Genomic DNA, 21,400 nt, shown 5'->3' with positions numbered 1-21,400 from the left:
TTGCCCTGTCCTTGCTAGCGCATCCTTGGCAGTTTTTGTATAAACTCCTACTTTGGCTGTTTTCCGATGTAGCACCATAACAAACTCTTTAGCGAAGCCTGGAAATTTTGGCTCTATGCTGACAGTTGTTCTGTCCAAGACAAGGTACCTTTCGGAAAGTGACGCTGTATTTCAGCCTGCTTTTCGTTGTAGTCCACTTCCCTATCTTCCGTTAGTCCCTTTAAATCTTTAGGCCGTTGCTTTTCCTTCCGTGTGCGCTCGTACATATATGGGGGGGGGGGGGGGGTGGTGGTGGTGGAAAGCGACCGTTGGGCGCCCCCCACCGCCACCTGCTGTGTGAGGGGGTTCGAGGCGAGCCCCTGGAGGCGGGGGGTGAGGGCTCCATGGCGGGGAGGGGGGTCATCCCCGTCCTCTCCTCACCCCGATCCCCACCGGTCTCCCGGGCTGAGCGCCCGGCGGCCCGAATGGCGGCCAAGCCCGCCCCCGCTCCCCCTCGGCGGGAGGGCTGGGGCGGGTGGGGGTGAGGGGGAGCCCCGCCGCAGCGGCCGTTACTGGTGCCGCTGCCTCGCGCCCCGCCCGCCGGTTACCTCACGGCTGAGGGGGGGCGGGGCAGGCCGGCGGCGCGGCGATAAAGGGCGGGCGCGAAGAGCAGCGGATCGCGCGTGTGAGGCTGGCGCGGTCGCTCGGGGTGCGCGGCGCGGCTGAGCTGACCGGTGAGCACCGGGGGCGGCGAAGGGGGGAGGCTCGGGTCTCGGCCGCCGAGCCGGCGCGGCGGGCGGGGTCACTTACATGAGGAATCTCCTCGAGGCAAGCTCTTGGTAACGCTTTAAAAATGATGGTTATTATTTTAAACGGCTTAACGGCGAGTTCGGCGTGGCCCAGGTGAGTGCGGGTCCTGCGTGCGCGGAGCTGAGCCGGCGGTGCACCGTGTGAATCGCCCCCGCCGGCTCAGCAAAGCGCGCTCGGCTCTCCTCTCAAGAGAAAACGTCTTGTAAGGGAAGCTGAGCCTCCCCTCCCGCAGTGCCGCTCGGGTTTGGAGGAGGCTTGTGACACTGGAGTGTCACAGGGGTACCGCTTGCTGCGGGTACGGTCGTCAGGGTTTTGTAGGTGTTGTGTCAAGCTATGTTTTAGAGGGAAACCTGCTGCAGAGTTGTGTACTTCGTTATGACAAAGGTGGTCCTTGCTCCTTCTGCCTCGGATTTGGGATTTGCATCCATGTGAAGCTACAATGCTCTTTACTCCTGGTATTAAAAACAGGTAGCGCCTATCTCTGCTTCAGAGTTGTTTTCCTAGTGAATGAACATCTGAAGATATCGGATCATCTTGTGATGGCAAATGAAACAAGGCATGTGAACTGCTAGCATCCCAAGTACATTAAAGTCACTAAGATCCTGCTGTCACTAACAGAAATCTTGTAGAGTAGGCAGGTGTATGAGTGATTTGGGGGTGGGAGGCTTCATAGGTTGACAGCCTGAGAATTAAACTCTCCACTGAACTGGAAATTAAATACTTTATTTTCCCCCCAACACCAGCAACATGCATTACCCTTCTAGGTGAGGATCACCAAGCAGAACCAAGTGTGTGTGGTGGGGTGGGAAGCACTGCTCTGAGTCCTTTCTGGTCCCTGGGTGGGCTCTGCATGTTTTCTTAGCTGCTGAGGAGGCTACAAATGGGAAGGAAGAGAGGGAGCACTGTCAGATGTAGTAACTGAAAGGACTTGCAGCTTAAGCCAGAAGTTATGGAAGGCTCTTGTGTTGTTTAGTAATCTGAAGGATTTAATGAAAATATAGTGGTTATAAGATGAAAATGTACTTGAATGTGTTTGAGGTGCCTGAGGGCAAATGCTGGCAGGCTTGATGCCTCTGGTTTTCTGCTACATTGCAGCCTTGAGTTTGAAGAACCCCTTGATTTGTCCTGGATGAAACCATCTTACAAATCACAGTTTGTTTCATGTCTGCTGGAGCTATGGAACCCACAGGAGCTTGTAGTGCAGCAGCTCATGCTCAAGGGCAGAAATTGATTACCCAGGAGCATTTTTATCTTACTGTATATTTAATCTTGAATTTGACTCTCTTCTGTAGAAGAAGTGATGGATCAAATGAGCTCTAAAAAGATTAAAAGCTGGAAGAAATGACAAAGGCATGAAATGACAATAGCTGCTCTTTGAATCTTGCTTTAAAAGTGTTCCATGCACTATGTTGATGCATGTTAGGCAACTATATGCTTGGGTTTTAAACAGTTCCTGGTAGGCAAGAGTTAACTACCTTAGGTCTGACTAGTCTGACCTTGGCAGCTGCAGTCTTCACAAGTACTTGGGGCAGAAGAAGGTGAGGCCTCAATTAGACTGTAGCTGTCAGGAAGCACCTGGCCACAATAGAAACCTGGAACACTTAAAAAGAGAAAAGTGTATTAATACCAGTTGGAGTTGCATGACTGTAGAACATATGTAAGTACCTACATACTTCAAAACACAAGCCACTTAAGCACAGGAGAGTGATCTGGTCAACTGTGACAAGACTTCTTAAAGTGCAAAACTTCAGATGAGGCTGTCGCCAAGTCTGGTCAGTAAGGTTCTCAAGTCCTTAGAGTAACACTAACATGATGTACATCATCTGAATATGTGAGCAAAAGGTTGGGGCAAGTATGAGTATTTCCAAAAAGGTATTTTGATTATGCAATGTATCTGAAGAAGGGTAAAGAGTTGCTTACAAAGACTGGAGTGCAAATTGAATAGTTGTCTGACTTTTCAGCATCCTGGACAGAATTTCAACTGCAGTGCTGTAGCTTTTTGCAGGAGCAAGGTGTACTTGGCCCTTATCCCATGGGTGGTAGATGCTGGATGGTTGAGAAATGAAAAACTTCTATGAAAAGGAAGAAATCATGTATCTCTGGCATAATTAAGCTCTCAGTGGACTGGATGTCTAAGCCCTGAAACTGGCACCTGAGTGTCTTCCACTGTTGTGTTAGTTGCAGAGAGCAGTTTGAGCATTATGTATAATGAAACAAGTTCAAAGTTTAACTTTCAGAAGTGCTTTGCACTTATGGCTCATCTGGCTTCAGCTGGTGCTGCAGATGATCTTAAACTTGGGTGAAGCTTATATGTCATCTTCATTGATGATTTCCCTTTGATGCAAACTGCTTTGCTGAAGTACTTAACTCTACCTCACCAAAAAAAAGGATGACAACTAAATCTTTTGCCTGCACCAATGAAGAAGCTGTGTATCATTTCATGTGAAAGGCTTGCTGATAATCATTAGGACATAAAATTGTTTCTTTCTAGTTTGTGTCTTTGTGTAGACAGAAAAGCAGAGTACAGGATATATGTAGGAAGTCTAAACATAAAGTCTGACTTTTCTTTTCTTTTATTCCACCTCCTTACAGTTTCTTTGGAGAAGAAAAACCTTAAGATGGCAGGCAAAGGAAGTAACAGAGACTGCATGTCATGCAGTGTACTGAACTGGGAGCAGGTCAGCCGTCTGCATGAGGTTCTTACAGAGGTGGTTCCGATCCATGGACGAGGTAACTTCCCGACACTGAAGCTAACTCTGAAGGACATTGTTCAGACTGTTCGGAGTAGGCTGAGTGAAGCAGGCATTGTGGTACATGATGTCCGTCTGAATGGCTCTGCAGCTGGTCATGTCCTGGTCAAGGATAATGGGCTGGGATGCAAAGACCTGGATCTCATTTTTCAAGTTTCTCTTCCAAGTGAGGCAGAGTTTCAGTTAGTTCGAGATGTGGTGTTGCGATCCCTCTTGAATTTCTTGCCAGAAGGAGTAAGCAAGCTAAAAATCAGTCCAGTAACACTGAAGGAAGCCTACATCCAGAAGCTAGTCAAAGTGTACACAGAATCTGACCGCTGGAGCTTGATATCACTTTCCAACAAACATGGTAGGAATGTGGAGTTGAAGTTTGTAGACTGTATAAGACGACAGTTTGAGTTCAGTGTGGACTCTTTCCAAATCATACTGGACTCCCTGCTCTTTTACTATGACTACTCAGAAACCCCCATGTCAGAACATTTCCATCCAACTGTGATCGGGGAGAGCATGTATGGAGACTTTGAAGCAGCTTTTGATCACCTCCAGAACAAGCTGATAGCTACCAAAAATCCTGAAGAGATCAGAGGTGGTGGGCTTCTGAAGTATAGTAACCTCTTAGTACGGGACTTCAGGCCCATGGATAAGGATGAGATCAAAACATTAGAGCGCTACATGTGCTCCCGATTCTTCATAGACTTTCCAGACATCCTGGATCAGCAGCGCAAACTAGAGACCTACCTCCAGAACCACTTCTCCAAAGAAGAAAGGAGCAAATATGACTACCTCATGATTCTGCGCAGGGTGGTGAATGAGAGCACAGTCTGTCTCATGGGACATGAGCGAAGGCAGACTCTCAACTTGATTTCGCTGCTGGCACTCAAAGTACTGGCAGAACAAAACATCATCCCTAATGCCACTAATGTTACCTGTTATTACCAGCCAGCACCTTATGTTAGTGATGTAAACTTCAGCAACTACTATCTTGCAAATGCTCCTGTGCCGTACAGCCAGTCCTACCCCACTTGGTTGCCTTGCAATTGATTGTTTCGCTTGAGTGTTCTTGAGTAGATGGAGGCTACTGAAGGCCAACATGCTGAGTGTATATAGATAAGAAATAACTGTTAGTTGGAGGTTTTCTAATGGAAACATTACTGCATCGGACTGTCCATTTCCTGGTGTGTGGTAGGAATATGCAACCAGGTGACCAGCTATGAACCTTTCAGTATATCTCTACAAATGCCAAGAAGCCTTATTACCTCTTCATTAGAAGAGAACCAGCAGCCAAATGTTAAGAGTAGTAGTTACAAAACTCTGTACTAGTTCTGGAAGTGGCTATTAACATGTGATCTAAGTGGAGTATTCAGTAAACCAGGTTAGTTAGTAGAGGAAAGACTGTAAAATGTCTTGAGTGGAGCAGAAGCCACTTGTGGAATAGCAGCAAAACTCTCTGCTTTCTATTGCCTAACCTCATTACTCTACACTTCCTCAGTTCAAGTTCTGGCCAGCTTTCTATTGAACTAATTGTGCTCGTGTCATGCTTGGGCTGCTTCTACTTTCTGGCTGGACAGAACTGGTAACAGAATGGATACTGTCTGTCTTATAGAGGGCCTAAATGTTCTTTCCTGTAGTACCTAGGGATATATGGTCCTGCCTCAAGTTCAAGATTAATTTCTTGGAAGTTGAAGATGGATTAGTAAATCTATCTCTAAAGCATAAGCTGGCTAAACTTTTCTTGAGTACAAAAATTTGGAAGGTGGCATCTCTAAACATGCACCAAAACACACTCTGAAACTTGCTAATGTGAAAAGTCCTTGAAATGAGGAATTGAAGCCTGAAATAGAATTGGAACCACAGTTTGAATAGTTAGGATGGAACAAATACTGTTAAGTCCAGGCTCAAGATAAAGCCTTTCTGACTGCATCTTTCAAAACAATTTTTGGCACAGTTGGAAAGTAGCACAGCTCTTACACTGAGGTTTAGCCTGACTTTCTTCCTCACAGGTCCACACCAAGCAAAAAAAAAAAAAACCCAAAACAAACCCAAACCACTAAGTTGCAGGATTATGTGCACTCCTGCCACAGCATAAATTCCTGAAGTGCCTCCTAAAATGAATTTCTTCTTGTACAACTTCAGGCAGGTCCTGAAGGCTTGTCTTTCTGTCACCACTTAAGGGTTGAGCTTACAGGTTTATCACTATCACCTGGTCACTGCATGAGATGGTATTTTGAGTGGTTAAAGTCAAATTCTTCCTCCCTACTGGTCTTAGCCCACACTTGAAGAGGTGTATAAACCCTAAGCAGGGCTCTCTATGGAGGCGGTGTGTGGTGAAAGTCTGCCCCTGTTTTCAGAACAGCCTCTGCAAGAGTGTGTAGTCCCTTGAAGGTGTAGGGGGCTGACCTTCCCAAAGGCTATGTGCTGAACTTGCTGCTTTGAAACTCCTCTGCTTTATAAGGAAGGTTAAAAATTCCCCAGTTATGTATATAGTGGTATTAGAAAGTGGTATATTAACTGGATGATTTTCACTGAATTGCAATAGTAAAATACATACAGCAAATTAATTTCCTTTGCTTAACCAGAGAAGTAGACTAGAAAGGCAAATCTTAGAGCTATTTATTATGTACTGATGCAATGTTTAAGAATACTTGTTTGCTAAACCTTTTTTATGACTTCTAGCTGTCTCTGTAAGCTTGAGACCAAACACAAAGCTTATGTCTGATCAAACAAATGATTTAAACTTAGAAGGTAAAGCAGAAGAAACACCAATGTATGGTTACTGATCAAGGTGGAAAGAAGTAGCAGCGCAGCATTTAAATGGCAGTAAAAAAACCTGCCTGTTCCTCATAGGACCAAAACCTTCCAGTTATATTGCAAGTTCTCTCACTTTTCATAACTACTTCATAAAGACTGCCTCAATAAAGCAGTGAGGCTACTCTTTTGTTCAGACTTCATTTAGCTTAGGAAGGCAGGGAGGGATACAATCTGGAAAGCAGACTATAGCCAAGCATGCTTTAGCTTAATCTTTTTGAACAGTCTTGTAAGCAACTTCAGTAGCAAATAGACGAGTAATTTGGTGTCTTCTGTTGTGTGGTTTTTGGTTGCTTTTTTCATTAAAGGCTTCCTGAGTAGTCAAAGTAGCTAAACTTGAAAGTGAACCCAGCCTTTTTCAGTAACTGTGGTTTGGACTTGATGTAGCTTACAGACAAGGCATCTCACCCAAGACTTTGACTATTTAGAAGGCTTTTTAAAAAACTAACATGATGCCAGTGTTGTCATGTGTGTTAAACTTAGTGCAGCCTTACTGCTGGAACGTGAACCTAGACATGAGGAACTTTGACATGCAAGGCAATGCTTGGCTTAGCATAGAGTGTCACTAGAAAGAAGGAAGTATTGCTTAGGAGTTTAATTGCTGTCATCTTTTAAATAGCTGTTTTTAAAGCCAACCTAAGCTGTACCCATTGCAGAAGTAAACCATTGCCTAAAGGGACATGTTTGATTTGCATATCAAATAACTTAGTCATGTATCTGTCTTGTGCAATCTCATGGCTGATCTTTAGAAACTGTTCCTGTGCATCAGCTCATGTGGAAGAAGGGCTCAGATGCTTAGGAGTCCTCGCAAGCTTGAAACAAGCAGACTTACGTTTTACTAGTCTTTGCCTTGGCTGCTGGACATCAGGCCAGGTGCATCTGTTGGAAAAAGATGTGCTGGAAAAAAGGCTTTAATGGATTCCTACTGAGATAGAGCTATGGAGAATTTAAGCTTCCTGCCATAAATACTGTGCTTTTGCTAATGTAACTTGTTGCTGAGGCCTCTAAGGAATCTTTATGTTGAATGGCTGCTCTCTGAACAGCTGACTTCTTGAGTTTATGCCTTGCAGGACTGCTGTGTTCTCTGCCTGGCTCTTAGGTTGCTCTGGCATATTAGAAATATCAATGCTTTGTAGCCTGGATGTTAAGCTCTTGAATAGTTAAACTGTATCCTGAAGCTGCACACCACAGCTGCATTGGCCCTACTGTATACAGGATTGCTGGAACACTATTTGTCTCACTACCTTCAAAATAATCCTGGCTTGGCAGGTAGAGCTGGAATATGCAGTAGCTTTCTATCACTGTGTTGCCAGCAGCCTACCTCTTTCTGTTTCAAGTTGTCCTAGCAGCCTGATGTTGCATGTGGCACTAGCTTAATTTGGTGTGTGCTAGCTGGTTTGAGTTCAGGCTCATGGTGGCCCCTGTAGCAAGGAGTAACATGAGAATGACTGCTAGGTAACAGTTAAAAATGATGACCCTAGGCCATGTCTAGGCTGCCTGCCTGATTAGGTCTCCTGTCAGTACTTAATGCCTCTGCAAACCTGCTCTATCCTCTGTTGCCCACTTGTGTCAAGTGGAGGTTAGAGAAAGACTACTCTATTTCAGACTATTACCCTAACACATTCCCTCTGGGCAGTGGCATCAAACCAAAGCTGCAGTAACACTAGACTGCAAGTCTTGTATGAGTGCATCATTCCTCAGGACTAGGCTTCTAGTAAACTAGACTGTGTGGTTTAAAATAGCTGTTTTCTTTCTGTAGCTTAAGCTCTGCTGGGCTAAGCCAGTCTGAGGTTCAGCATCTGTTGTCAATATTTAGTGCCAAGTCTCCCTTGACTTACAGTTTGTTGGTGTGACTTCCTCATTGTAAGACAGATTTTTTTTTATTTGATAAAGATGCTACCAAGGAGACCTAGTAGTAGACTGGGTTTTAGTCACTTTGGTAAAATCCCTATGCTGATCCATGGTCACTCTGAAAAAGTTTTAAGGTAGAGCATACTTCATGCTCCCTCAGCTCAAGTTTTAATTGTTGCTGTGTTTGTCCTCAGCTACTTCAGTCAATCACTAAGCTGGAGGTTGAAGACTACTGCTTTCTCTTGAGTAACCATTTTCTAAAAGAGCCTCACATTTTATTTTAACATCAATATCTTATCTACAAAGCAGTATGTAATATTGAAACTTAGACCCATGTTTTTGGGATTGAGTTCTGGGGTTAAGCATTTGGTATGTTTTGTGCCTAGGCTTTGTGGGTTTCTGATCACAAGAATAGCTACTAATGTTGGTAGTGATCTCTGCTTATCACTATACAAGTGCTTGGGAAAAGGCCTCTTAGAAGGCAACTTGGACAAATTTCTTCAATTCTAAGCTGTCAGTGTACTGATAGTACTTGTTTACTGTCCCTCTCAACTCATTCAATCAGGGTGCCATAATTGTTAGGCACAGGAGTAAGGAATAAGTTGATCATAGTCACTGGCAACTTGGTTTAACTTGGGCATTGAGAGAGCCAAATGGATAGTAATACTTCCAGCCTTTGCATCTAAGTCTTACTCAACCATTTCTGAAGTATGGTGAAGTGTATTTCATACGCATTCTTTAATTTCAATGAAACTATTATATGGTGGGATGCTGGGCTGTAGTTGTAGAAGCTTTGGGGGGGATATTTGGAGCACTCCTGCTCTTCTCATTGTATTGGAAGAGAAGGTCACTCACTGAAGTGTCTGGATTGGGCTTGTCTCTTTCTGATTAGAATTGCACTTTCTGTTGAAATTTAGAAGGCCTTTTTTTCCATGTTTATCTCTTATATTATTTTTTACTATTAAAAGAAGTCAGCTCTTGGAAAATCCTTCTCATACCTCTTTGGAAGAAATGAGTCTTTTTTTTTTAAGCTGGCAAAACAAGGTACTAGAAATATTTGGATTTGTGATGAGCCCAAATGTGAGATTGGTCACAGTAACTTTGTCTACTGTTCTGCACTGTGGTGTTCACTTGTCATTCTTGGAAAGTGGGTTTTGGACCTTAATGATTCTGAAATTCTTGTGCAAATAAACTTATGCTAAACATTGCTTGTCTCAAGTAATTCTTGTATCTAAATGGTACTGACAAAGTATTTGTGGAGCTTATTGGCCAATGTGTGTGTAGATACACTGAGTGGGGAGAAATAGTGATGGGGTACACAGCAATGCTTGGGTTTAGATGTTACTCAGGGAGTTTTTTCCCTCATGAATGCACAATCTGCCTACACATCTGCCTCAATTTACTGAAGATGAGTCAGTTAAGTGAGACATGATTCAGCTTTCACTTACATTGTAGTGATAGTTTCTAGAGAACCATTTTTGCCCTTTGACCGTTATCTGGTCTCAACTTTAAAGCATGTAAAGCACAGCCCTAGGCCTGTTAGATACAAGTGACTGGTCTGAGCTGAAGTCTGCCAGTCTGTTCTGGGATGTGCTCCAGTTTATATGCTACTCTAATCAGAGCCCCCTGCATAGCTCAAGTCATGAGTCAAGGAGGTGAGAAATTAAGTCAGTAATAGCTCTTCAAGTTATTTATAGATTAAAAGCCTTTGTACTTTCATTCTGTCCTAAGAGCTGATGCTTCTACATACCAATGGTCAATGGGGGTTGAGCAGGCCTATGCTGAACAAAAGCTAGGGGCATGTGGTGTCTGCTTGCTGCTCCTTCCAGTCTAGGATCAAAAATAAATGCACTGTGAAAAGTGTGCTTGCTTCTCATCCCCTCCAGAGCTCAGACAAGCATATCAGTGAAGTAATGCTGGAGAAATTCCAGTCTTCAGGACCTTGTAACACCTGCAGTGTAAACTTCTGTGGAGATTAGCAGAGGCAGTGTGATCCTATGGAAGTAATCATGAAGCTTGTGTAGTCCCTTTTCAAGGTGTAATTGCTTTCCTCTGAACTTAACTGGAGAGCTGATAATGCAGCTGGGCAACATAAGCCATCTGCCTGCCACCTGAAACCTCCTTACCTCAACTCTTCAGTTTATCTCCTCATAAATGCTTCAGAGTTATTTTGAGTAACATCCTTAATTTTCTAGAATACCAAACTTAGATTTGCAGAGTCTGATACTGAAACAGCAAAATAGTGATGCTTGAGCAAGTGGTAGTATGTACACTTTCAGTTCCATAAGGAGCTTACATGATGATGAAAATTGAGAGGAGCTAAAGAAGAAAGAAGTTCTTGCTCTATTGTTGGTGAAAATATAATTTTAAGTGTCCTGTGGTACTGCTGGAACCCAGCCTTCTTCATACTGTGCAAGATGAGGTCAGTCTTGTGATGGGGGAGTGAGAGGCATTAGGCAAATGATACTCTAAATTGTTGCCATTGTTCTGGCAGATGCACCTACTTACCTGCTTCCTTCCATGATGGAATATTTGATATTTTTAAAATCAGAGTACTCAATGTGGCCTTACAGAGTAGATGCTCCTGTGAGCAAGAGAGAGATTTTCTTTGCATGCCTGCATATTTTGAATGTTGCTTACTATGTATTTAGTGCACTAATATGCTAAATACATGAAGTTGCTATTTTCAGCAATAAAATATGGCTTATGTTTATCCAGTGACTTAAAAGGGAGATATATAAAAGACCGTAATACTAATATGCCACTTGAGTGTGGGCATTAGACGTAGTGGTCGTGTTTTGCTGCAGTAGCAGTGCTGTAATCTGTTCTGCTTCATCTCAATGAGAAAAAGATTAGTTTCATATCCTATAGACAAGACTGCCCAGCGAAGGGAGTAGTTAACCTGCCAAACCTTAGTAATTTTCCTAGTAGGAAAGAGTTGAGTCATCATGCTGGAAAAAGAGTCTTGCCAAGAACTGCATGCAAAGCAGCTGCTAGATCCTAAACTGGTAGTTCATGTGTACGTTAAGGAAATCTATGCTACTTACTACAGTGTTATCACATTGACTCTCAGCTGGGTGGTTTAGTAAACCAGCAGGAACGAGTTGCCTAGGCTGGCTGATCCTGCAAAATGCTGTGCTGAGTCTTCATCACTGATGAGTAAAGCAGAGGACAATCCACACCACCTCACCGCTTGGAGAATGGAGAAGTGCAAACACTTGGACAGGTCTCACCAAGAAGAGCACAAGGAAGCTGGCCACTCTAATCTGTAGCAATAACCTCTTGTCACTGAGAAACCCCTGTAGCTAGCCTGAGTGCTTCAGGAGACTTCCAACAAACATCCAAGGCCTGAACTGCTTTGAGGAAATAATCTGTCCCTGTGTATTCCCAGCAGGCAAGTGATTATGTGGTGCTGTAGAGGTGGTCTTGCCGTCAAAGCTAGAAAATTTCCCTTCTGATGTTACACAGTTTATTGTGGTCTGTGTTTCAGCATGTGAATGACGTGAGTGGGCAGTTCATGTGCTCTTACACCCCTGAAACATATGTTAACTTTATTCTACCTCTTCATGTAGCAAATCTGCTGCAGAAAACAATGAAACTTGTGCTACCCAGGGATTATACTGATTGCACCTCAAGCAAAGGGAAAATTGTCTCCCCTGCAAGAGAATGGTTGAAGTGTGAGAATTCTGATTCGGTCACTGTCCTCATGCAGCAAGGCAAGTCTTCTGAGCGTGTCAGATGTGTGGCACAGGAATTACACCCACAGGCTGGTCCCTTTGTGGGTGCCCTTCTTGCTTCAGAATTGACTGTCCACCTGCAACGACTCTCTTCTTCACCCCCTCTGTATCTCTTATCTGAATAACTTCTTCTGAAAGCTATATCTCAGTGTGCCTTCCGGAAAGTTTTTCAGTCTTGCCCTAAAGGTGCTCAGCAGTGGCAATTCATTGTATACTTGGAGAACCTGTTCTAATGTTTGATTGTGGTCATTACTGAGAAATTCATTTGCATTTCCACACTGGTCTTTGAACTTCATCTTCAAACTGTTGACTGCTGCATCCTTATCAACAAGGCTGAAAAGTCCCAGACTGTTTCGTGCTATCCACTAATCCCTTCAGCTCTTGGATGAACTGTGGAAAATGAGCACTTGAAACTTCATGTTGTATATATTGGATTCAAAAGCTGGAAACCTTTTCTTCTGGATCTTTGTGATTCCTGTGCATCTCACAACCCAGCACCAGTTGCTAGCCCAGTGCTCTACATATAAATAGTATATATATAAAAAAATAGTGCTAAGATTGCTTCTCACCCTCTTGATATTTGTGTCCACAAACTGTGCCTGCCATTTTTACCATGGCATTATGGCATGCTGAGTGCTCGTGCCGAGTCAGTTATTTGCAGTGATTTCGAAGTCCATCTGCTGCTTCTCAAGGCAGCCTCTCCCATCTGGTATTAACAACATCTGTACTCCTGGTTTCCAGATGTAGTATTGTGCATTTGGTGGTATTAGAAAAACATTGTGTCTGAATTCTATGGGCAAATAGTCACAATGTCGATGGACTTGTATTCTTCACTATTTACTACCTTACTGACTTAAGCGTTGCTCGCAGTTTTGCGTTGTTCTTGCATACTGAAGAGTACACAAAGTTGTCATGGGCACTTTGAAACCTGCAGGTGGTTTAAAATGAACGTCAGCACAAAGTCTGCAAAGGTACTTGGCACAGGCTATTTTGGGAGTATTCTTTTTCCCCTGCAAATACAGGGCAGAGACAGCAGAGGAAGCTTAACAGCAGTTCCCCAGTCCTTTTCTCTGCACCCCCATGTCTAAAACACTGTGGTGACAAGTATCTCCGGGGCACGAGTTCACAACATGACCAAAGCAGAGAGCTCCGTGTTTCTGCTCTTGCCATCACATCTGTTAGTCATCACAATCATCTGCCTGTCTGTTTTACTGCTCATGTGGGGCTCCCCAAATATTGTGTAGCCCTGACGAATTGCCAGGACTGATGTAGCTCTCTAGACCTCATGAGCTCCCTTCCACTTTCTCCTCCTGGGCAGCTTTTCCTAAGACTGGGGGAAAGTAAGTTATTTTGGGGAAGAGAGCCTGCCGTCTCTCCCACCGCCCAAATTCCCTGCGACACCAGCGGGAATTCGTCAAATGCTGTGAGGGATTTGCTAACGACCTGGCAGACCTGAGTGACTAGGGCTCCTGCATTACAGCTGTCCTACTGCCCAGCTGCGCTGGAGAATGTTTCTGCAGCTCTGTTTGATCGGTGGGAGCAACACATGTGGATGGGGCTCAGCCTCTGGCAGCAAATTCATGGAGTTACTCCAGAGAAATGCTGCTTGTAAAAAAAAAAGGCGTCTGTTTTGGACCAAAGGAAACTTTGAATGTGGAGTAATATTCCAGCTAAGTACATGCATACTTCAAATTGGTGGTTAGCCTCCTTCCTTGCAGCACTTCTCTGATAGAAGGAGGATTCCTATGTACTACCATTTCCCAGATAAAAAAATGAGCCATGAGAAGGGGAAGCAGCACACTTTGGTAACATAGGGACTTGCTGGCAGGCCAAGAGTACATATTTTGGAAGTCCTGCCTATTGATGAGGTGGGAAGGGAAGGGGTGATGGATGGTAGTGGGATATTTCAGAAATCAAACAGAAGGATACAGGTGTTTAAAAAACCTCACAGATGAACTGAGGAACCACAGTTTTGAAGTAGAGGTGTACGATCTTCTCACAGACATCTCTGACTTAAAACTGCAGCATGCCAGCAGAACTTGCGGGGGGGCTGTGTTATGCCCATGTGTAGGATGCTCTACACATATCATTCATGACTTCTTGCAATACTCAATTGCAATATAAAATCATTGGGGGTAAACGTGCTGTTCTGTTATTGTGTGTTACACACATGGCTGTCCTCAGCAGTTACAGTGTGAACTCTGGCCTTTGGTATTCTCAGCCAGATTTTTGTTGTCTGGTTAGAAATAAAAGATTGCTATATGAGTATAATTGCAACTGCAGTCAGGACTTTCAGTTTATCAGAACTTGAATTTTTGTTTTCATTGAAGTATCAGTTGAAAACATGGATTTAGTTAAAAAAAAGGACATTTCTTTCATAAATAAGAGTTCATGAACTAGCAATGTGATACTTGACAGAAGTGGTCTTGCCTTTAACTCTAAAACTGATTGTGAAGTTATGACTTTTAATTCCAGAACAGCAGCTTTTACTTTTGTCCTGGTTTTTGGCTGGGATAAAGATAATTTTCACAAGAAGCTGGGAGGGGACACAGCCAGGACAGCTGACCCAAACTAGCCAAAGGGATATTCCATACCATATGATGTCATGCTCAGTATATAACTGAGCCAGGGAGGAGGAGTCACTGCTTGGGGACAGGCTGCACATCGGGTTCCAGGTGGTGAGCAAGTTGCATTGTGTATCACCCGCTTTGTATATTCTGTTATAAGTGGTGGTGGTGTTTTCCTCTTCCTTTGCTGTCCCAGTAAACTGTCCTTATCCCACGAGTTTTACCTTTTTCTTCCCATTCTCCTCCACATCCCACCAGGCTGGGGGCAGGAGTGAGCAAGTGGCCACACAGTGCTTAGCTGTTGGCTGGGGCTAAACCATGACAACTTTGAAGGCATTTACTATCTGATTACTGATTTTACTTACTGCTAATAAAGAATAGATGAGTAGTGAAAGAGGCTACAGTTCATCTCAGGCATCCTTTGACTGACTTATTGTAACACCAGCTTATTGTCGGAGAGCATACGTCCATTGCTGACAAAGCCTCCAGATCCCAGACTTCATGGAAAAGTAGTGGTAGTACTGCTATAATGCATTATACTCGTCTGTGCTTGAATAGAGGAAAACCACAGAAAACCAATTTAAACTTGCTTTCTTTATGATGACTGTTCCTGAGGCTGTTTCAGGCATGCTTGTTAGATTACAAACAATCTTTAATTTGTAAGAGGCACCATCTCAGAGGAGGCTGTTCATTGCTATATATATATTACATTGTAATAGATCACAAATAGGCTGCAGTGTGACAGCACTGGCTCCTGGAACTATTTGAAACAGTCTGACCTAGATGGCTAAATTTTATACTCATTGAAGTGAAGCCACTTTTAAAAATGACAGCAGAGGACTGAGAAACCTTTAGAAAGACGTTTAAGGTTCAAGTGGCCAGAGCAGTCTGGAAGCTGGTGGTGCCCACTCTGCATCTTGAGGAGAGGATTTCTGTGCAGAGGCGATGTCAGAGAGGACCCCAGGGCACTGCTGAGCCCCGAGCAGCAACAGGGGGCCCTTCAATCTCCTGCCGCATTCACTGCATAATGATGAGAATTAAGTGTCAAGTTAAATCTTACCTCCAAATGATGTGAATTAAGCGGCAAGTTAAACCTTACCTCCAAATGTAATCAAGCGCCATAGCAACCTAACATACTTTTTTTATTTTTCCAGTGGTTTAATTTCCTTTTTATTTCCGCAGCAATGGATTCTTGAGAATCCAGACATGCCGGAGTGCTGGCACATTACCTAGACTTTAACCAAATCTTCATTCTCACAGCATAGAGTTAGCAGAGAACTGTAGCACTGAGAAAAGAATGTGTAAATATTGTATAAATGTTGTAAACAAACATTTAAAGAACTGTTTTTAAAGCTCAAAGGGCTGTTATTACTGAAAATATTTTTAAAGAACTAACATCTTTTATTACATAGTTGCCATTTTAATTTTTCTTTGGGCAGGTGCCAGTTGTAGCCTGGATCCCCAATATAACCTGGAGATTCCTGTCGTTGGTGATAAGGACAGCAAAATGTAGGTATGACTGTTATTCAGGCTGATGTTTTGCTCTCATGCTCCGGTATGAAGACCATTTTTTCTTTAAAAAAATCATGGTGAAATATTGCACAGGCTCACAACAATATTTTTCTTTCACAAAAGATCATTTATATAAATTCCTTTCCATAAAAAGATGCGTTGGAGCAAGCTTAGGGGTTTATTCTGGCTGAGGGTTCCTGACGTACGGCCACCTAAAATAAGTTGCTTATAGCATTTCACACAGCGTTGTGTCCTCTGCCTGGGGGGTTACTGTGAGATGAAGTAGCCCGTAGTGCTGGTGCCTGGCTGCAAAACCTGTCAGGTGCTTTTTGCTCATTGACGCTTCGGCTTTGGGTTAGTTGGGGTCCAAACTCAGCCTGCAGTTAATAATTACAATATTGCTTCTACAAGGGGCTGGTGCACCAGGCATTGGATAAGGTTGATGCGGGGTGGAGGGCATGAGGTTCAGGGAAGAGAAAGCTGTTGTTTGTCGTGTCAGGTGTACCAGGACAAGCTGTGAGAATGTGATGGTTTCTGTGCACACACTGTTTGTTGGGATTGTGTTTTAGAAACATTTGCTCAACCTCGTCCTTTCTTCTGACAAGCTGTGCTGTAGTGTGAGATCACTGGGCTGTAAAAATGTCCATGTCTCTCCAGTGAATATGAAGAAATCCTGGAGCAACTGGCTCAGATACCTACACCACAGACAACTGAAAAAGGTCAAGAAGAGTCTTATCCAAAACTGCTGGAAATCAGGCAAAAATACCAGGAATTTTCTTCCAAGCCCACTGGAGGCATTTCTTCCTTTCTTGTGACTCTCTGTTTTTGTGAGGATGATGATGTGGGTCCATTCTTACAGGTTGCTCGAGTCTCCTTCTCGGCTCTGTGTCAAGCTGGGTGTTAGCAACTCTTCCAGCCGAAGGTCTGCAGGGAGCAGGGTGGAGATGTCTCCTGCAGGGAAGAGAAGTCATTGCACCATCTGTCTCCCACTTTCCCCTAAAGTTGAGTGACCCACTTGTCTCAGCTTTTGGTTTTTTTTCCACATCTGTGAATGTGCCAGTAAGCCCTGCTGCGATGGCAGGAGCAGCGTGTCCAGGGGCAAAGTCCAACTCAGAGACCAGAGCTTTATTGGAGCAGAACAATTAATGTCTTTCGAGCATGTTTAGCCCATGCTCTTAACCATTTTTCTCCAGTTATCTTTGGTCCACAATTGGGTAAAGTCATTGTCAGCCCCACAGTCTTCAAGGACTCCCCTGTTTCCAAGTGAAAATGACTCAAAAATTACTGCAAAACATTTCGGAGCCAACAAGAGAAAACCAGTTGGTGCTGAGAGGCACCTGGTGATCATACAGATGAGACCAGCTCAGCCATGAGACATTCAGGGGTCTGGAACCTGGTCTTGGATATCCAAGCGATAACCTTTAGGATGTGAAACCGGCTGTTCCTGCTAGTGCTTTGGTAATGTTGTGGTGTATCTCTAAAAACCTAATATCCCAACAGGAGGAAATTCTGAGTAAAACAGATGGGAAGAAAACTTTGTGGAGGAAAAAAAATGTTTTCAAGTGGGGAAAATTCTTTAGGAAAAATATATTAGATAGCCAAAGAGCTATATGTCCACATTCAAGAGAGATGATAGGTTTAGCTAAAAGCCACTGTACTGAACTACAATGAAGGCAACAAGTAGAAACAGATATGCAGAATATTAGATATGGGGGAAAAAGCAGTAATAGGTGGCATTTGATGAAAGTTAGACTTCTGAACTACAAAAAATGGGGGGGGGGTGGGGAGGGGGGGATAGGGGTATGATGCTGAAAACCAATTAGATACATTTTTCTTAAAGATAATGGGAAGGTGTTTCAGTTTTAGAATAAAACTTACTGTGCTGAGGGCATACACCTTTTTATTTTTGGAAGTGTGTTAATAAAGATACAAAAAGATGGAAGTGTCTAATAATTTTTTCTGATGAATGTTTGGAAGGGAGAGTGTTCTGCTTAGATGACAAACTAGTCTTGAGCCCATTAGCAATAGGGGAAAATTATTAGAAAGCAGCAACTTGGACAAGGAGTTGGCTGGAGAGCATTCTGGTCTGCTGATATTAATGTTAAATCTTGAAATACTGGGTAAATTCCAGGAGAATGAGAACATACAGACTCTATTCCAATATTGTAAGAGGGGATCTAGGAACCACATAAATACTCACCATTGACTCCAGTTTTACAGTTTAGTGCAAGAAATGGCTTCTACATGAGAGGGAGTGGTCCTGGCATGTGAAGTGAATAGGAGAGTCTTTCCCATAAGCTTTTGAACATAATGTGAAGTGAGGTTCAAGAGGAAGCATCATACTGACTTTAAAAGATAAGAATTGGAAAGATGTCCCTTTTTTTTTTCTGCCATGGGTTTCCCAAGGGTGTTATTTTGACTGTGGGCAGGGGCAATGAACTTCCTGCAGTGCAGCAGAGCAGAACCCGCTTGCTACAGCCACACAAGAGGATCTGAAACTGAGTTAAGGAGGATGATACAAAATATGCCACTTCATCTTGTGGCACCAGCATAAGGGGTCCAGTAGCTACGACTTGCCTTCTTCAGTCTTGGCTAGCAAATGCATAAGCTCCCATCCAGCTCCACTTAGCACTCAGGAACAGTCCTGTAAACGCACTCACATTTGAGATCACACACTCCATGCGGTTGACAACAGGAAGATTGGTGTCAGCTCTGAGAACCCTTCCATTGTCTCACAGGCCATAGGGGTTCACCCACAGTACCTCATTCCCATTTACTCCTGTCCCATTTAATAACAGCAATTAGGGTGCATCCAAGAGCAGGCCAGCCTCACCAGTCCCAGCTGCGTGGTGCCTCTGCTGAGTACAAGGCAACTTTTTCCTTCTTTAAAGCCACCCTAAGGGGAACAGACCTTCATGGAGACAAAATATTTTTTTTCTCTGACAATCCTTTAACAGGAATCCTCAAGAGACCAGCCACTCTGTCCTTATGGAAAGACAGGGTCGTTCTGTGGGTGTCTTCACCCTACCCACCAGAAGCAATCCTGATGGACACGACTGAATGAAAGCCTTTCAGATAGACCCTCCTGAATGAAAGGATGACATCTGAGGACCCTCACAAGTGTCTTGATGGAGGCCAGACTTTCACATGCGAATGGTGGTGGTGCAGTATTTGCTGCCCAGTATGACCATTCCAGTTTTGAATGTGGCTTGTACAGTTGGAGATATTTAAAAGCCATCTGGACATGGTCCTGGGGAACTGACTCTAGCGGGCCCTGCTTGAGCAGGGGAGTTGGACCAGATGAACTCCAGAGGTCCCTTCCAACCTCAAACATTCTGTGATTCTGTGAATCTGGATAGCTAGACCAAGTCACATAGCTAGATAAGAAGTCTTCCTTTATGATAATGAAAAGGTGATTATGCATATATTCTACTTTTTACATGATATTAAAAAAACGTGGGGAAATGCTCCTTAGAACAGTTTTACGTGGACAGCTTTAAATAATTACAACTTTACAGAAGAGCTTTCTAGAACTGTCTATATCTGAGAGTGTTTTTTTTTTCTTTTGTTCCTACAGCAAAGTTTCGGTGCTTGGAAAGGGGGAAGGTGAGGCATGATGTGTGTTGGGAGGGGGAATGTGCTACTGTAGTTCCTTGAATTTCAGCCACACCAGCCTGAAAGCTTAAAACTGTGGTGGACTGCTTGAACTTTTTTCTTCTGATGTCATGTCTCACCCTCTTCTCACTTCCTGCATTTCCTGCCCCACATAGAAGAAAGGGGATGTAGTAGATCACTGCACTGAGCAATGAGGCTGGAACATGAGAGAAACTTTGCTTTGCACACTTGGCGTTCTCTGCCTGTTTGAGAAATTAAATGGAGTGCAGAGAATCTTGTTCTGAAATTTTGTAAGCAAAGAGTCTTTGAAAATGCTTCAAGTACATGCTACTTGTATTTTAGACTGGCACAGTCCTTTGGAGAATGTAACTCAAGGCCATAAGGGCAGTGTTCCCATTAGGAAATACACGTGACGTAATTTGTTCTTGAACTTTTGCTTTCGAAGAGTATTGAAAAGATTTCTTCCTGTGTGTTCAGTGCTATGGGTACTAAACGTCACTGATTATGCAGGCTTTTTTAAAGAGGAAGCAAAACAAGGTTACTGATCATTGTTGTTCTGACCCATGATCCTGTTCGTAAAAGTGGAAATGTATGTCCTGTGATTTAACTCCTGCCCAACTTAGCCAATAAATTTTATCCCCTGAACTTTCTAAAAGAATTCCTGCTATCTCCAAACCCAGTTCAGCTCTCCCTAAATAAATATTGCTAACAAGGAGGGCCTTTGCTTTCAATTTCTTATTCTAGAGAAACATGGGTAAGAGAGAGAAAAGAGGCAGCCATTTAAATGCCCATTTTTAGGCTCAGATAAGTCATTCCCCTCTGATTTTGTCTCTGATTAATTGCCTCGGTGAATGAGCAGTGACTCATTCTATTTGTGTCTGCCTGCTGTGTTCTTTGGGTGAATCCCTGAGTCATTTTCTGTTACTCCCTGCCACCTTTTATACATATCACACACCTGTTCAGCAGCCGCATGTGCCTGTTTGGCCCAGCGACAAATGGTCCACCCCTGTCATGAGTCTTGATTTGTATTCATTTCAGGTCAGAGAGATGCCTGGAAGGACTGTAATGGTAAATATAAATAGGGTTGGTTTGTGGAAAGCTGTAAGGACAATTAACTATGTGTCATTACAGAAGCAGTTTGCTGAAATTTGTCGACCTCTATACTTCCTCCCCTGCTTTTCAGGCTGCTGCAAAGTTCAGCAAGCCGCCTTCTCCTTCAGTGGCTAGGGAATGTGGTTTGGAATATGATTGAGTATGTTGTGAAGTACACAGAGGACTGACTGAGTCAAAATAATTTTGTACCTTTAGGCTTGGAAGATGATGATACCCCGGAGCTGGTATGATGTGGAGAAGGTCATGCCTTAAAATCATTTTCCAATGTTAAATTCCAATTTTTGTGTTGTTTATTTGTTTGTTGGTTGGGTGGGTTTTTTTCTTTTTTTTTGGGGGGGGGTGGAGGGAGGAGTGGCTTCACCCAAGGAGCAGACACTTCCCCTTTGCCCGGCGGTGCCCCCCCAGCTCCCCAGAAAGCTCCGGGGAGCGGCGGCTCGCTCAGCACCGCGGACAGCGCCCGGGCCGCCCCCGCCGGCGGCCGCCGCGGCGTGCGGGGAGGCGGCAGCTCCCGGTCCCTGCCCGCCCGGCGGCCGCTCCGCTCTCGGCGGGGAAGGGTCCGCCACCCCCCCCGGGGGAACCTGCCGGAGATTGGGGAGGACCCCGCGAAAGCTAGCGTTGTCAGACGTGGGGGGTCTGGAAGGGGGTAGGAGGGGAAGGAAGT

General features: G+C 43.9%; 1 protein-coding gene across 2 annotated transcripts; it reads left to right on the top strand.

Annotated features, from left to right (window-relative positions):
• Positions 1 to 645: 645 nt before the first annotated feature.
• On the top strand, positions 646 to 9,400 carry TENT5C (terminal nucleotidyltransferase 5C). Of its 2 annotated transcripts, none has more exons than XM_075764487.1 (2): positions 646 to 713; positions 3,382 to 9,400. In XM_075764487.1, exon 2 carries the CDS (start codon positions 3,408 to 3,410, stop codon positions 4,578 to 4,580), a length of 1,173 nt encoding a protein of 390 aa, XP_075620602.1. In that variant the 5' UTR covers positions 646 to 713; positions 3,382 to 3,407; the 3' UTR covers positions 4,581 to 9,400. The 2 variants fall into 2 exon arrangements, with proteins under 2 accessions (XP_075620602.1, XP_075620611.1); XM_075764496.1 differs by lacking the exon at positions 646 to 713 and adding an exon at positions 729 to 882.
• The last annotated feature ends 12,000 nt before the right edge of the window (positions 9,401 to 21,400 follow it).

This window comes from Balearica regulorum, chromosome 1 (genome assembly GCF_011004875.1).
Source record: "Balearica regulorum gibbericeps isolate bBalReg1 chromosome 1, bBalReg1.pri, whole genome shotgun sequence".
NCBI lineage: Eukaryota > Metazoa > Chordata > Aves > Gruiformes > Gruidae > Balearica > Balearica regulorum.
This window is presented reverse-complemented; position numbering and strand designations above follow the sequence as displayed.

What these genes read in the sequence shown, in the direction of transcription:
- TENT5C (XM_075764487.1), top strand. Translation starts at nt 3,408, where the DNA reads ATGGCAGGCAAAGGAAGTAACAGAGACTGCATGTCATGCAGTGTACTG.